We start from the raw sequence: 18,014 nt of genomic DNA, 5'->3' as shown, positions 1-18,014 counted from the left end.
ACCCATCGGCACTTACAATCCATGGCCGAACAATAAAATATATGCTACCATTCTGCCGGATAGCAGGATACCAAAACTCCTTCTTCCCAGCTAGCATTCGTCTGTGGAACCAGCTGCCGGAGCAAGTCGCCACATCCCAAACCTTGGACGCCTTCAAGGTCGGGCTTGTCGCCCACCGCAAATAGAGCCATACAGGGCTTTTACTATCTTTTATCGCTTTTATCTTTCACTGTTCGCTCATCAGAAAGACCTTGTACATAGTTTTCATATGCGACGATGCTCTAGACTGGGCCTTGCATATTAACGGAAGAAGAAGAAGAATTTTGAAAATCTTGAAAAAATTAAAGCTATTTACCCCACTTATTATCAACCTCGAATTCCAGACATTTCACCCCCAAGACTTTTCCTCCCCTAGACATTTCACCCCCAAGACATTTCCTCCCAAGACTTTTCTCCCTAATTTTACAAACCCTAGTATTTTCACCCCCAATTTTTAATATACTGAAAATATCGTGAAACATTTTGTTTTTTGTGATATTTAAAATCTGTTTTATATATTTTGTATTGGTTGTTAGGGCATTTAAGAAGATAATTTGTTAGCGGCTTTTAGCATTGTATTTTTTTTTATGTCACAACACTGTCAATTGATAGTAAACTTTTAAACCTTGAACAACAAGGCTAATTTTAACATCAATAATATATTTTACTTTGTAGTTATTATTATCAAAAGTACTTTTTTTCAATCACTGAACATCAAACAAAGGGATTAAAATATTTTTTTAAATATTTTTTTAGTTTTGTAACTATTATCAAAAGTACCTTTAATCATCAAAGTCACATTTTCAATCATTGAACAAACAAATGGATTAAAAGATAACCTAGTAAATAACTTATGTTTAAAGTTTATGGTCATCTCTACTAACTAACATCATAAAATATTTTTTTTAATGTATTAACCTAATTATAATACATACGAAATTATTCATAACTATACAAACCCCTCCTCCAAAAACATTATAATCCACTCCAAAATGGGAAACTTGTCAAATATACCAAAAGTCCTTTTCGTAAAGAATATTTAATTTAGTCAAAGAGCTATAAAAATAAATGTATTTTATACCTCTTTGATTTAGTGTAATGGTTTTGACTTTTCTTTATGCTAATATGAAGTTTAGTAATTCTTACTTAATTTTGTGATATCGCATGCATTTATTCCCTTTTATTCTGAAAATTTAATTACAATTGTTTCACAGCAAATATACAGTTTGTTAGAATTACACATTAATAATTATTCTTAGAGCAATTTTATTTATCTTAAAATTGTAAAAGAATTCTGATTATGATATGAGTAAAATATTAATTACTTATGAATATGTTAATATGCTAATTTCGTACCAGTTTAATTGTTACTGAAAGTTTACATAAATACTAATGAAATCAAAGCAACTAGGTCAGGAACTCTGACCCTACGTCTAGCATATTTGTTTGTCACAAATCCGTGGGTTACGGGCAGCCATTTTCTGTCATAACCCAGTGGATCACATAAATTTCTACATCTAAAAGGGTACAGACAGCCCAATTCTGTCATAACCCTTATATAGTATATGGTACAATATGGGTTACGTACGGCCCTCTTCCATCACAACCCGCAAGTTCTTAGCAAAGCCTCATCTATGAACTGTATATAGTATTCATGATTTTACTTGTCACATTTTATTTTATGATCTATTAACTTGTTTGATCACTATTGTTAAGGGTTTTGTAAATAAATTTGAAAACGGTTACTCAGCTTGGTCTTTCCTTGATCTAACTTTTGAGTAAGCTTGATATACCCAGTGTACGAACATAGGGTAGTAACCACCCTGTTGAAATATCTGCTCTTTGGAGCTAGAGCATGGCTGGAAAGTTGCATTCTTAGTAAAACTTGAGTGAACTTGAGGGTTGCTAGTTAAGTGCACCCTACAGAATCAGCTTAAGTTGGCACTATTTTAAGTCTGAGCAGATGGAACGGTTACACTAGGAAAGAAATTTCGGTGGAAATCTGACCGGCTACTAAACGCTAGCGCCACCACCAAATTGTGGTGATAAGATAAATAACTATCAACATTTCCGAAGTGCAGCTATCGCCCGTTTCTACTTGTAAACACGTGAGTAAAATTTTTATTTTATCTTATATTTTTATTGATAGAACTTTTTTTCGAAAATCGGAGAATGTAGTTCCGTGTAACAATTTTTTTTTGTTTTGGCATAATGGATTCTAAAACAACCATTTGAATAAATTCCAATTTTCTTCTACACTACGGCGGTCTCTCCCAACCATAATCATAAAATGATTGCTCGGATGAAGTATGTACCGGCAATGAATAAATATTGTATTGAAATAAATTTTAAACTTTTCCGTATGTGTTTCGTTTCGTTTATTACAGTAGGTATACAGGGTCTTTGAAAGCGTTTGAAATTACCCCCAAACAAGGAAGTTATGTTCAAATTGGCATGCGCACTTGTGTTCTTACCTGTCAGGTAACGTCTAAGTGGACTTATTTACATTATTTTCTTAAGGAGGAATAATTCAAACTATTTAGTAAGTATTACGTTCAAAGTATACAATAATTCTACATAACAAACTCTCTTGCTCATAATTTAAATCTGTTCAAGTGATGTTTTTATTTTATATTTATCATATTTTTGTTGTTTGACTGGGTGAGTCAATTTGCAGGTATGAGCAAATTGGTATGAGAGATGACAAGGGTTACACTGTCAACGCTCTGAACAAGTTGCCTTTTTTGATGATTTTGGCATCTGGTTTGTCCAACTAGTTGGTTGTGTCATAGCCTATTTCAGTCCGCATTAAGCATAAATTTCAGGTTTTACCTATTTTATAGAATGGCATTTTTATGCATGGAACTTCAGTAGCTACAACCTTTATAAGGCTTTAAAATCATTCATAAACCGCTCGTAGAACTACTAAAGATCCTGGGAGGAGGAATCTATCTATCTTTTAATGTACTTAAAAGATATCAAAAATACATAAAAATATACCTTTTTACTTAAAGTGGCTTTAGTATCCAACAATGTCATTGTCAAACCTGGGTATTTTAAATGTAATTAAAAGCAATAAAATTACATTTCCAGATTAATTAATTGTAAATCTGTAATTAGAATTGGGAAGATTTTTCAATTACATATAATTTAATTTATTCCAGTTCAATTAGGAATGTAATTGACAATTACTTTTCAGTTACATGACACATACATTAACCTTTAGCCTTCTAGTGATTCTGCCTTTGTGACCACTGTGCAGACCAAGATCAGACTGCATTTCTGTGCTGGCCATTTGCGATTATTTTATTTAAATGGCGAATATTTTTTACATTTTGGCAACATGAACTGGCGATTATTTTATCTAATTACTGCATAAATAATTATGCCAAGTGAGGCAGTCAGCTAGTGTAGAAATTTCAATAAAGCGGACTGATTATTACCTTGTGTATTCCAAACACGTCAGCAGCTCAGCTATGCCGATAACATTACCTAAGGCGGTAGGATGCAGACGACAATTAAACCGATTATAACCAGAATGCCATCTTACTAATCTAGTAATTAAGTCACATTGAACTGGCAGGGTCCACCCTGGCCATTAATTGGCTGTAGCCAAATAAAGAAAAAGCTGTTAAAATCATACAAAATATATATAAAATTGCAAAATGGACCAACAAATTTGTAGCCAAAGTGGCATTCTATTAGCCATTGGCTACAATGGCTAATGGCAGAGCGGGACCTGAACTGCCATGCTACTTTTGAGACATTTCAAATGCAAGTGCATTTTTTTTTTCAACTATATTCGGTAGACGACAATTAAACCAATTTGTACCAGCAGTTTCCTGATGAAAACCTAAACTGCTGTCTATAATTACCGCTTATTTAATTATCTGTAATAATGTATTATACATTTTGTAAACTGACCTAATTGTCGACGATTTCAAAATATCTTTAATCAGAATCTAGATTATATCTCTTTATTCTGAAATGCAATTGTTCCAAGTGAGAAAATATGAAAGTTTTTCGAATTTCCAGAATTTGATTGTACGTGATGAAATAGTACAGGCCAGATATTTTTAATAGTCAATACTGACACATAATAATCCAGAAATAATCAGGAAACCCAGTCTTGTTTCTATTTTTAGTAATATGGCTGATACGGGCAAGCTACTGTGCCCATATTGTGTGTGCATGAATGGGGCTTGAGCCATTGCCTCATTGCCCAGTTCACAATGTCTGAGTCAGTATCAGTCATTTCAGCTGCCTTACACAAACTAAATACGTGTCCAGACTGGCAGTAATTGCCTTCAGAATCTATCAGAATGTAGCATTTTAAGGCCTTATCTTCATAATTTCAAAATATTTATAGTGGGAGCCCACCCCCAATATTAGGAGGTAATTTCCCTGAATCCCCAATTCCCACACCCCTCTGTTGGGGCCTACAACTTCTTAAAGTAATCAAGAAAATATATATGTTTATATTTGTTCTTTTTATTTTATAAACATTGCATGCAAAGGTCTGCATCAGTTTTGGCTATTATTTTTTTTATAGGTTCAAAAGTTGGCTATTATTTTTTGGAGGCTAGTGTAAGCCCTGAAATTACATATCATTAAATGATGTACCAGTAATTCATTTGAATATTTTCCCATGTAATTGTAATTTAATTAATTACATTTTAGAGGAATTGATGTGAGTCATCATAAATATTCTGAACATACAAATGTTTTGCCCAGTGTAAAACAGACAGAATGATGCACTGGATAATTGGTCTAGTCATGTCATAGAGACATCAAGAAAATGTTTGAAAGGCAATGTTCTCATGTAGGCCTGTCTAGATTATTTGGTTTCTGATCAATAATGAGAACCCTTTGGAATAAAGTGGTCAGACTTAAAGCCCTGCTCCGCGGCTATTCAAATTCTATTGTGTGTATGCAACCCATAATTACAATAGGTACATGTAACAGATAATGACCACACACCACACCTTAGCATGCAAAACCACATGTATTTTATATAGAATTTTATATGAAATAGACTCTGTTTTGACAGGCGTCACTGTTCATAATCAGGATTTTCATGCTTTTTCAGTGACAATTTAAGGTTAAAATTTAGGACTGGAGCAGGTCTTTAATAAGAAGATTGTACCTAGTCAGAAGATGGCCCCTTTGCTTTCTTTATCAGTAGGTCAAATGTCAAGGCCACTGTGCCTTCAAGACTGAAAAAAGTTTCTGACCATTTTAAAACTGGAGAATGCTTCAGCGTAGTGTTGTCAAATTTCAGTACTATTGCCTGTTATCAATAAATGATACATATCTATAATAATTGGGGTCAGCAGATCATAGTTCAAGGTCACAGAGATTGAAAAAGGTTTACTGTCAATAACATGAAAACGATTGGGCATACGATAATCAGATCATAAAGAAGTTAAGGACTATTTGATTTAATGTGAATAGTTACTAGATGGCTCCTATTGCTTTTCAAATCGGTAGATCAAAGGTAAAGGTCGCACTGACATTGAGACCAAGTTATCTCTGACAGGCCGTCATTATAAGGGATTGATACAGATAGTAATTGTGTACAGAACTTTCCATCCCTCGAAAGGGGAGGCCAACAGTATAAAAATTATCACTCTCAAATAAATCTTTGTCCTATTCAGTAAGCTAGTATTTAACTTTTGGACTAAGTTGGAAGCAATTTCAGGATGACAGATTTCTTAAATTCACAATTTTCTGCCTGCCTTTTTTTACAGGCTAGGCACATATCCTTATTGCAGTAATATAGATTACTAAGTTTAGATCCACTGTAACATATAAATCATTGTCAAAAACCTTATTTTTTGATGGTATACATCATCAAGAGAGTACGACAGAAGAGAAGCCAGTTTTCCTGTTTGATGCTGAGTGACAAACAAAATAGGTAATGGTACTCTTTTTTCATGACTGATACGACAGGCCAAGAAGTGAACCAATGACCTCCCACACTTAAAGTGGCCACTGCATTTGGGCTACTTAGGTGGTTTTATAATTGACTCATACTAAAGCACTACTTTTAATATTGCACATGAATTGTTGTAGTAAAAGCCATAAAGGGAGGTAATAAAGAATAATAGATTAAATAAAACATTCTACACTAGTACATTCAGCAATATTCAAACTTTTGACAGACGTTAAAGAAAGTAATTATGAGAAATAGGATTTAACAAGAAATTAATGTATTTTATATTCGTATATAAATAGAAAATGTGGCAGCCACATTTTAAACAAAGGCATTTTAATACATGTATGAGCCTTTAACAGACTTTGAAAAAACCCTGCTTTGTTTAATATATCATAGATATAATTTTATCCCTAGCAGTACATCTTATGTAAAATAAGCATAATATTAGTTAATATTAAAGGTGGTCAATCACATTTAATCAACATTTAATGACATTTTTTACTTTTTGTATATTCTGGTAGAGAATTATTTAAGGAACAAAAAGACCGATTACATAGAGTTAGATTCCTATTTGAAATGTATATTTTATTATTTTTATAAAATTTTGTAATTACTCCCCTTTAATATGAAAGTATAATAAAAAGCTGGGTATTTCTTTTTATTTCGATACAATGTCTAGTTTTACATTTGCATTTGATAGACATATCAACTATTGAACAATCTGAACCAAAATGCAAGTTTTAAAGCTGTGTGTAGCTTCTGAATTCATTTATTTCCAATCTATCTTGGTTGCGCAACCAAGATAGGCAAAGGGAGGTAATAATATTTTTTCAAACTTGCGTTTCTAATGAATTCCATCTAAATACATAATTTTTAATGCAAGTATTTCACAAATATATTACAATATGTCTAATATTTATACATTTCCTTAGGCAAAGTATGTTTATCAAATATATACTTATGATAAAATAACTCTATCTTGGTTGGGCAACCAGGATAGGAAAACGAAATTTTAAAAATACCTCCAGTGAAAATCTAATTTGTATTAAGTGTTAAGTGAACATAAATGAATGTAAATGATCAGATGCTAAAGTTTCAAACAAATCCGTTACATGGCCAAAATCTGATTATCCACCTTTAAAGGTGGTTAATCAGATTTTGGCCATGTATTGGATTTGTTTGAAATTTTAACAACAGATTATTTACACTTGCATAAACAACAGATCATGACAGTACAAAAAGTCAGACTACCTTTATGTGTTAATTGTATATATAAGATGTATGATTATACTTTAGATTATTTTCTGATTGTAAATCGAAAAACCTTTCGATTCATTTATTGATTGTATTTGAGTGTCGATTTTGCAACACAGGTACATGGCTTTATATCATTAATTAGCTGTATTATGAAGAGTTAGTCATTATAAATAAAATTGACAAACCAGTGTGTGCCATCTATATCTGGACTCTTGGTTAAATGAAACACTTAACAGTATATTTGTGTTAAGGATTTAAACAATATATAACATAATAAAGATAATATAAATGCATTGTTCCGTACCACTGACAGCTTACTTTTGACATTATTTGCTCCAAGGAATATATGTCAGGAATTTACTATAAAAGCGTTTTGCTATTTTAAGATAACTGTTTTAACAGCAGAATAAATTTTTAATAAGAAAGGGAAATAATTTCTTTTTAGTGACTATGAATTATTTCTGAGGAAATTTTAACTAGAACTTTGTTCCTGTGGCAAGCATTTATTAATACAGGTTTGACTGAATATTTTTACTTCATTTTACTTAGTATTTACATTTTTCAGGAGAATATTTGACCCGTAGACTATTTGGACCCTATGTTATGGTCATAGAAGAGATTTTTAGTCCTGAAACAACTGTGAAATCATTAGTTTTTATATGCAAAAAGCAAAATATATGAATTCATACACCATCGAAATAACCAGTGTTCACTGAGTTATATACTGGCTACACTCATACAGATATACATGTACAATGTACCTACAACCAACATAATTATACAGTTCTATGCTCTGCTTTTGGGGGGTATTGCCCAGCCCGGGAAAGGTTTTCCTGCCCGGGGTAATTGCTTGCCAACCCTGTCTGCTTGATTTTAAACATTATTTGTATATTAGTCTATGACAAGTTTTATTTGTTCACATTATAGAGTGATATTCACAACAGTACAGGTATTTTTATTGCCAATAACACAAAATATGATGATTGAGAAGCTATTGAGTATTTGTGTCAGTTGTTGTCCTTTAACACTGATAGATAGCCACTGATCTGTACTTGTATTTTCTTAAAACTAACCACTTATTGACGACTTTTTGGCCTTCTGTCTAAAGTGATGGCTATTTTTCCCAATATTTTTCTAAGTTTTTCAAATGAATCCTTAACCTTTAGCCTTCTGGCAGCGAACGATTTTGCCTTTGCGATCAGTGCAGACCAAAGTCATGGTCTGCACTGGTCGCTATTTAGTCAGTAAAATTTCAGTGAACACTCCTTTGATAAACAAGTGGGTACTGCCGAAATTGAATGATGGACCAATCCATTTTAGAAATTTAGCAGGGTAATGGTTAACAATAATTCTGTATACCTGGCATATATTTTGTTTTAATAACAGAAATGCAGTGATGTGGGCAGTGCTTTTATTTTGCCAAAAATGCAGTAACATGAAAATATAACGAAAGTATTTTGCAAGTAGAAACTGTTAGGAAGGGCCTCCAAATTGCACACTATATGCATCCGGTATGCACCCCTTGTTACTCAATATTTCTAACAGCAACTATAATTTTTAATGGTTTAGACAGATATAATATATTATTATATAAAATATTATTTAATTCATAAAATGAAGATATCATGTTTCCTAATTATTTAAGTTATCATTTAGTAAAATACCTAATCCAATCATAATCATGGTATAAAGACTATTGATACACATATCTTCATCCAGTTAATTACTAAGGCTGTCTGGAGTAAGTCCTTGTAAGGCAACATTTAAAAAAGTCTTTGTTTGCTGTCTCCTGACCCTACTTTTTAATGTCGGGTAGGTAGGTAGGCAATTCTTTTTCTTTTCTGTGGGGGATTATACTATTACCACTAGATAAAATATTGTGATCGTTTCTTACAGAATATTTTCATCTGTAAAGTAAGACAAACCTATATCTGTTGTATAAAAGGATGAAATTAAATAATACAGTTTAAACATTCATACTTATTATTTTGTTTACTTGAAATATATGCAGCGCAACTGAACTTAAAAAAAAAATTGACCAGCATTTTTGTCCAATAAAAACTTAAGGCGCAACATTTTAAGTGGGTAGGTAGGGAGACAGCAAACAAACATTTTTAATTTTGGCCTAATGTAGGCTCATTTTTAATGGTTGGTAAGCCTACCCTCTTAGCTCAATAGGGAGAGTACAGATCTACGAATCGTGGGGTCATGAGTTCGATCCTCGTGCAAGGCATATGTTTTCTGTAGCCATTTTATAAAATACATTAATAATTGTCATGATTGTGTCGGAATCGTTCATCCTCCACCTCAGATTCATGTGAGGAGGTGGTCAGTTACATCAACTTACATGTGGAGAACAGGTTTGTACTGGTACAGAATCCAGGAACACTGGTTAGGTTAACTGCCCGCCATTGTATAACTGAAATACTGTTGGAAAATTTCAGGGGTCTAGCTAGGTCCAGTTTTTTGGGAGAAGTCACTTCTCCCTCAGGCAGATTTAGGGAGAAGTGGGGAGACTTTAAGGAGAAGTGGGAAGACTTTTCCTACCGCAATGATGTCAAGTGATTCGAAAGGTGGCTGTGATTTTCTTGTTTCTTGATAAAAAGTATTGATGTGACCATTCATTTTCTTAGTTAGATCATTTCCCATACAGTGGTTATTGTTTGGTTAAAAAATTCTGAAAAAAAATCGTTTTCAAAATTCAAGCCGATTCTGTAAATGTAACCCGCCAAATTTTGGTTATATCTTGTATGAAGTGTTTATTATTAACACCGAGTCATTCACCGAGGAATGTCAGAATCTCCCTCGAATGAAACTGAAAGTAAACTGTGTAATCCAGAAATACATATTCAAATAAATTCATCGATGGAAGTCAATTTAAACATTGTTAATACATTACATGTCGTTCTTTTATCATAGATAACAAATAATTGTGTACCAAATTCCAATTAATCGCATGGTTAATCAGCAGTTTCTTAAAAAAAAACACTGCTTTTTGCACTCGAACATGTTGACAATTAAAAACGAAGTGTCAAAGACGTAAATGCGACGCTAATTGGCTGAACACAATCAACGAGGTGTATCGGATAATTTGATTCGCTTTCACACTTCTCGGGAAAATCTCGCAAGTACCTGAAGTAGGAGGAGCTTAAATTATGCTACCGGCATGTGTTTGTGTATTTGGCACTCGTTATGACACCATGCAAATTGTCAACAGTCCGGGTAGCACTAATTAGCGAGTGCGGAAATCAAAGAAAATCGGGCGACTTGCATTTCGCTTTGAGGTTAGATTTGAGCGAAGTTTGAAGTTCTAGAGCGCCTATTTCGCTCAAGTCGCCCACTCACGAGCGCCCTGGAAAACGGCATTAAACTCCAGACAAACAAAAAATTAATGGTTGTTTATTGTCAGAGTTTTAAAAGCGACAGCATTTATTTTCAACTATTTTGATTGATGTATTTAAAGATGGCAAAAGAAGAATATACCATTGTCTTAATTTTGATGTACAACTCTACCAGTATTCAATAGAAAGAAGAAAACAACATTTCTGCTGCTGTCTTGTTTGCCTTTAATATTTATAAATTGTTATAGATCTACATTGTATTGATTTTCAAGTATTTAAGAAATAGCTGTAGAGACCGATTTATTGACACAGTGGAAAATGTAAATATGAAAATACCTTCAAGATTTGAAGAAAGAAGTTTTTAATCACCTTAATATGTGAAAACACCTGTTTTAATCTGTTTTTCAAATAGGAGATGATAAGAGGGGTTTTTATTTGACAGAGTTTAAATCAAGTTAATCTGTCATAGAAGAAATTTATGTTAAATAGTCTATAAAACAAAATTTCTGACATTGCTAAATTTATTAGAACCTGTCAGATTTCAGTTGGATTAGCCGTTTCTCTGGGCTTATAAGCAGAGGTCCGCAGCTACTGTTCCACTTCCATAAAAGTTAAAAACTGTCATGACCATGGTATATGTTTCAAGTTTTCCAAAGATTTCTCTATGGGGTTCAACTCAATTGATCAAAAACTAATTAAAATTGAAATGAAGACAGATGGACACAGAGGCTTTCAGAAACACTGTATGCACCCCTGGTCACTCAGTATTTCCACTAGTATCATGAGAAAAGCATCTATAATTTTTTTGTTTTGTGGAATGGACTGTATTATATCCTTTTGATGCCTGTAAAATAACAAAAACATATTAGCAGCTGATGGCCTTTTCATGCTTCCGTAGGATCAACATTTTATTACTGGTCACTCAGTATTTCCACAAATATCATGAGAAAAGCATCTATAATTTTTTTGTGTTGTGGAATGGACTGTCTTATCACAGGCACTTGAAGCTCTATCAATAGATATATGCATTACCATACCCCACCCACCTAATATACTATGAAATAGTACAGGATCTATGATCTCTTCAAGAGATCTAATCTGCATATATATATTATTGATTGAGCTTCAGACACGTGTGGTCTTATATCCTTTTGGTGCCTGTAAAATAACAAAAACATATTAGCAGCTGATGGCCTTTTCATGCTTCCGTAGGATCAACATTTTATTACTGGTCACTCAGTATTTCCACAAATATCATGAGAAAAGCATCAATAATTTTTTTATGTTGTGGAAGGGGTTGTCTTATATCCTTTTGACACCTGTAATGTAATAAAAACATATATGTTACTGATGGCATTTTCATGCTTCTGTAGAATCAACTTAAGTCATTTTGAAAGTATTGCTGAAATGTCTTGGAGAGTAGCTCTCAGATACAGAAATATTTGAAACCTGGGGCATATACTGACTCTTAGACAATATCAAAAAGAGCCTTTTGAACAATTTAATGAGGTTCCAAAAATCGAGGTACATGTATGCCTTTGCTCCGTTGCGGACCCCTGTGGCATTTATGTGCAGACATGCCATGCTCAGCCTCAAAAGAAAGGGCTAAAATTGACTTTTCTTTAACAAGAAAAGAAAAAGGCTAAAATTGACTTCCCATTAGCAAAAAAAGATGATCCACACACATACTTTCAGATAGGGTGATCCCTGTGCATAAACCCTGAATGTAGACCAATTTAAGTCTAGTCTTTGTACTTTCATTTCAATACTTTCGGGAAAAGCTAGAGGTTGTCTGACATCATTTTCAATGTTGTCAGATACATAATTAAGTATGCCTTGTAAGAGTGTGTAAAAATGTGTCTGTTGTCCTAAAGATATATAGCTATTGATGCTTCATAATCAAACAAACAAAAACAATTTACCAGACAAAAAACAAAATAATGATATATCTTTGCAACATTATACCCCTTGCACATACTGATATTGTGGATGTTTTATCAACTGTTTTGCATGTACATATATTTCAGTCTTTTTGAAAAACTTGCAGAATAAGCATTTTTCAGAATTAATATAATTATTCTTTGTTATTTCCTTTCAGATAACTTTTCGAGTGGTTATCCCACATTATGAGACAGTTCTTCAAGCTCGCATGATGTAGAAAGAAAGAAAAAATCAGGGGAGGTAACTTTGTAGATAACACAATGAAAGGGAGATAATCTAAACTTGAACGATGTCAAAGAAGGAGCATAAGCAGTCCAAGATGAAAAGCCTTTTTAAAGGTTTCAGGAAAAGCACTACTGATGTATGTTCAAAAGATTTATTCAGTATAGTTGAATTATAGTCACCAGTGGTTACCAACATTATAGGGACTTCCCTGGAAATTTTGTTTGGCTTTAGTTATATTAAACTTTCAGTTCTTCCATTTCTGTCTGTCCATCCATCCATCCTGAAATCATTGTCCAAGTAACCCAGAAAATATTACTATGAAGCGGACTTGTGCATGTTAGAATAAACCATTCCTGGTTTAACTGCAGGTGTCTTTGTTGTACATGTATTCTATTTGTACCCCCCACAACAAAGTTGTAAGGGGGGGTATACTGGTTTCAGGTTGTCTGTCTGTCCGTCTGTCTGTCCATCCGTCCGTCCGTCTGTCTGTCTGTCTGTCTGTCTGTCTGTCTGTCTGTCCATAGACACAATCTTGTGCGCACCATCTCTCCTCATCCCCTTGGCACAATTTAATGAAACTTCACACAAGTCATCAGTAACAACAGTAGTTGTGCATGGGGCATGTTAGGTTCTTTCAGAAAAAAAACTTGCAGAGTTATGGGACTTTGTTTTTTGTTACTATACTATATACATAGACACAATCTTGTGCGCACCATCTCTCCTCATCCACTTGACACAATTTAATGAAACTTAACACAAGTGATCAGTAACAACAGTAGTTGTGCATGGGGCATGTTAGGTTCTATCAGAAAAAAAGTTTGCAGAGCAGCATTTTTCCAAATCTATGTTGTATCACATTTAACAGCGTCATTTCCTTGTATCTTTTTATGCCCCCGAAGGGAGGCATATTAGTTTTCAACTGTCCGTCCATTAGTTCGTCACAACGTTAACTTTTTTGCATGAAGGCACTTTACTCACGAACCACTGCACCCTGGACCTTCAAACTTCACATGATGATAGTACTTATTGAGTACACGACCCCTACTGACTTTGGGGTCACCAGGTCAAAGGTCAAGGCGCTGCAGGGGTATTTGTCACCATTAGTGACAGCTCTTGTTTAATTAGTTTTCCCAGGTTCTTTGTTCTATTATATCAAACAGGAAGTAATTTCCTTTTATCTTTTCTTATTATATATTTCTATGTATCTGTGTTCTGTTATATTCAGCAGCCAACCTTTCTTTTAATTTGTCATGTATATCCATGTACCCGTGTTCTATTATATTGAGCAGCCAACATTAAATTTTCTTTGCATCTGTCTTGTATTATATTTCCATGCATCTGTGTTCTGTTATATTACAACATTTCCATGTATCTGTCATGTATTACAACATTTCCATGTATCTGTCATGTATTACCTAGGGATGGGAACGAATACTGAAATCAATATTCGAATATTCGGTTTGCTATATTCGAATATATTCGAATATTCGGTTTGTTTTAATGGAAGCTTTATATTCTTATTAAGTGACTGGCATATACACAACGTATTCATTTGTTGAAAGCGTGGATCATCGTACGTAATAAGGCCAAAAAATGTTTGTTTCGGGTAACCCGATCCTACCTAGCAAAACCCGCCGATCCTAGCGTTTTATTTCACGATTCTGTCAGTATAATCATGAACAGATTTAACTAATTCAGTGTTTTAGCTTCAAAATGATACAAAAAATCAAAACAATTATAATTAAGACCGTCGCAATTTTATCTAAAAATAGCAGGTCGTCCCATTTAAACACGTGACGCACTGTTGTATTACCGCCGCCATTTTGAAAATTTTCAATCGGCGTGTAAAAAAATCGCCGTGTAAAACACAAGTAAGGCAGACTTAAACCTCCTTCAACATGAACTTATGCATCAATCATATATTATTTCCTGATTTTATTATAAAGTACTTCAAAATTTAATTCGAATACGGCCGATGGCGGGTGAAAACCGATTCTGCGGATGGTCTGAAACGTCGTACAAACTATTGTGAAAAGATCAACAATATCTACAAGTTTGGTATTGTTTTCGAACAAAAATAAATTCTACAACTTTTTACATAAAACAGGCGCCAATAAAAATGATAAAAAAAGATATCACATTTACGCCTAATACAAACTGTTAATCCGTAGCGATGACCCCAGGTAATTATGCATTGCAATTTTCTTGTTAATTGGACACCTTTTGACATGCATTTGACAAATTGACGCCTGTTGCAAACTGTTAATCCGTAACGATGGCCCCTGCCAATTATGCATTGATATTTTCTTGTTAATTGGACATCTTTTGATACGCGATAAACAAACATGACATGGTTTATTCTGTAGAATTAGCATGCTCATGTTGACCAAAATCAATGATACTTATTTTGAAAAAAAAATACAATAATTTACGAATATTCGAATTTGACTTTCATATTCGAATATTCGACCGATTTCCGAATATTCGAATATTCGAATATTCGTTCCCATCCCTAGTATTACCACATTTCCATGCATCTGTGTTCTGTTATATTACAACATTTTCATGTATCTGTCATGTATTACAACATTTCCATGTATCTGTCGTGTATTACAACATTTCCATGTATCTGTCGTGTATTACCACATTTCCATATATCTGTGTTATATTTACAGTTGTCTGAGTGGAGCAAGAATGATGAGAAGTTGATGAAGGCAGTGGAGAACAATGACATTGCTAAAGCTGATGAACTTCTTAAAAAGAAAAGTCTCAATCCCACAAAGCTTGGACCTAAAGGCTTATCAGTGTGAGTTTCTGTCTGACTTTAGAATGTATAAATGAGCCGCGCCATGAGAAAACCAACATAGTGGGTTTGCGACCAGCATGGATCCAGACCAGCCTGCACATCCGCGCAGTCTGGTCAGGATCCATGCTGTTCGGTATCAATGCCTATTGCAATTAGAGAAACCGTTAGTGAACAGCATGGATCCTGATCACACTGCACGGACGCGCAGGCTGGTCTGGATCCATGCTGGTCAAAAAAGCCACTGTGTTTGTTTTCCCATGGCACGGCTCAAATAACTACAGTGTTACTTTGATGTTAGTTGTTTTTTCCAGTTGACTCCAAAGCCAAGTGCTTAAGGTCAAAGGTTTTGAATCGCTAAGTCTTCAGTTCATTGGATTGGTGCAGGTTTCGGGTCATTACTAAAGCAAGTGATCTGAGCTGACTTGCAGAGGGTCAGTGGTTCTGCCCAAGTGCCAGCCCTTGTCTGAAATAATGCTTGGAGGGGGACCTAGGTTCTTCCACCATTAAAAACTGGAAAGTTGCCATATGACCTGAATTATGTTGGTCCAGGAGTGACTCATTTGAAGTACTGAACAAGTGTCTTCTGTGTCATAATATTTGTAACTTCTTGTCATAGTTTTTGTTTATAGATCATAGACAGATTGAATGAGTATATTTGAATCTGTGGAAGAAAAGCTGTATATACCTATTTGAAATCTTTTTTTTTTTAACCTGAAAATAGTGCTATGAAGTAAGTTTTCATTTTCAGTTGTACTGTTTTATATAAACCATACAATATTTTATGCAAAGTTGTAAAAAGTGAAAAAATAGTCTTTGACAATAAAATTTCAGTAGAAATATGTTTTTTTTGTGACTACATAGGACTTCATGTAAATATTATGATTTTTTTTTCAGTTTAACTACACAAACGTATAGGCGTTGTCTGTTTGCATTTGCAAGTTTTGCAGTTAGATGAATAGGTGTATTAAATTTGTAATGAAGCTCACACAATGCACATACCAACACCCACTTTATCTCATTAGATGATAGTATAAATCTATTGTTACCCAGTTTATTTACTAGGTCATCCCCATTGTTATTATTGTCACTTAGTACATTCAAAATACTGACAGCCTGTCCTGTAATCCCGAGTTATCACGACATTCCATCATCGGTATGTGAATTACTACAACTATCAAAGCCCTGTACATTTATACAATGGTATTTACCTGAGTTTTACCTTGCGTCAGTTAAAATTTTCATTTAAAGAATGTTGAATATTCTTTAAATAGCGTTTAAATGGGAGTCATGTGTGTTTATCATCATGTTTTAATGATAACATATGAGTAACATATTTCATTCATTTTTATAATTATAATGTTAACTCTATAAATATTTGTGGTATTTTCTATATTCATTTAAATTCTTCAATATTTGCCATTTTGATCAATATTAGATTGTATGCAATACATTCAATTGAATATTTTAGTGTAATTGGTAAACATATTTCCAGTTCATTTACTTGTTTGAATTGAGAAAAGTTTCGGTTGAAATTACTATCACTTTCATAGACGGGAAATAGATATTGTGTCGGCAAATAAAATTGTAGAGAATGACCTGCTCTATTTCAATGGCTATTTCGCTGAAGTTGTAATTTAAAAGATTGACTCTTTAAAATGTCTCCCCCACCTCCGGCACACCGCACACATTTGGTAGTGGTATCTTTTTTCTTTTAATAAATGCTATATTCTTAAGAGCTTGACTGTCTGATGAATTTTTCAAAAAGCAGAGCAGTTGTCAGCATCTGCATTACTAAGTTTTATAAATGCGGTAAACAGGTTTCTCAGAAACTACTAGATCATATGCTTTTATATGCCCCACAAGTTTGTTTATGTTTCAGATTCGAAAATGCTTTAGTTTGGGCTATATAGTTATGATAACATTATAATTGCTTCAGATTTCGAAAATGCTTGCAGTCTATGCATGTGTGGTGACATAAGTTCTGCATTAAGTTCTGCATATGGTAGGTATTTAAAACATACAGTCTGGGCTATTAACTTATGGTGACATTAACCTTATATATATTTTAGATTAATTGTTGTTTGCCGTCAGGGCTACCCACATGTGGTAACCATATAGTTACTGTATGAATAACATTTATATTTCAGGTTCCATGTTGCTTGCAGTCTTGGCTATCTAGATTTGATTACGTTACTTATTTCGCATGGAGCTGAAGTAAATGTTCTTTCAATACAAGGTAAGTGAACTTTATGCGATTTTAACCTTTTGTTCCCATTCTATTCAGAGTTCCTGTGAATCAGGTCCTTTATATTACAATGCAAGTTTATAAGCAAGCTAATTGAAAGAATACATGTTTTATATTAGCATTGTTAACTCCGTAGGGGGAGAAGTTTTGTTTTCCTATCTATTGGGTCATGAGGTCAGTACCCAAGCAAGACGATACCCAAATATGCAATGCATTGATTTA

General features: G+C 33.8%; 1 protein-coding gene across 11 annotated transcripts in view; it reads left to right on the top strand.

Annotated features, from left to right (window-relative positions):
• Positions 1–2,448: 2,448 nt before the first annotated feature.
• Positions 2,449–18,014, top strand: part of LOC123566364 (ankyrin repeat domain-containing protein 24-like) — a 52,312-nt gene continuing 36,746 nt past the window's right edge. For 10 of the 11 annotated variants that reach the window (XM_053549970.1, XM_053549969.1, XM_053549968.1 and 7 more), the window contains exons 1-4: positions 2,449–2,581; positions 12,674–12,877; positions 15,417–15,547; positions 17,695–17,783. In XM_053549970.1, the coding sequence (XP_053405945.1) occupies positions 12,806–12,877; positions 15,417–15,547; positions 17,695–17,783 (292 nt within the window). In that variant the 5' untranslated portion in view covers positions 2,449–2,581; positions 12,674–12,805. Of the gene's footprint in view, positions 2,582–7,606; positions 7,750–12,673; positions 12,878–15,416; positions 15,548–17,694; positions 17,784–18,014 lie in introns of those variants that run through there. The other variant, XM_053549960.1, reaches the window with a different exon arrangement.

The sequence above is a fragment of the Mercenaria mercenaria genome, chromosome 8 (assembly GCF_021730395.1).
Source record: "Mercenaria mercenaria strain notata chromosome 8, MADL_Memer_1, whole genome shotgun sequence".
Classification (NCBI taxonomy): domain Eukaryota; kingdom Metazoa; phylum Mollusca; class Bivalvia; order Venerida; family Veneridae; genus Mercenaria; species Mercenaria mercenaria.
The sequence above is the reverse complement of the archived record's forward strand: the minus strand, read 5'-3'. Positions and strand labels throughout refer to the sequence as shown.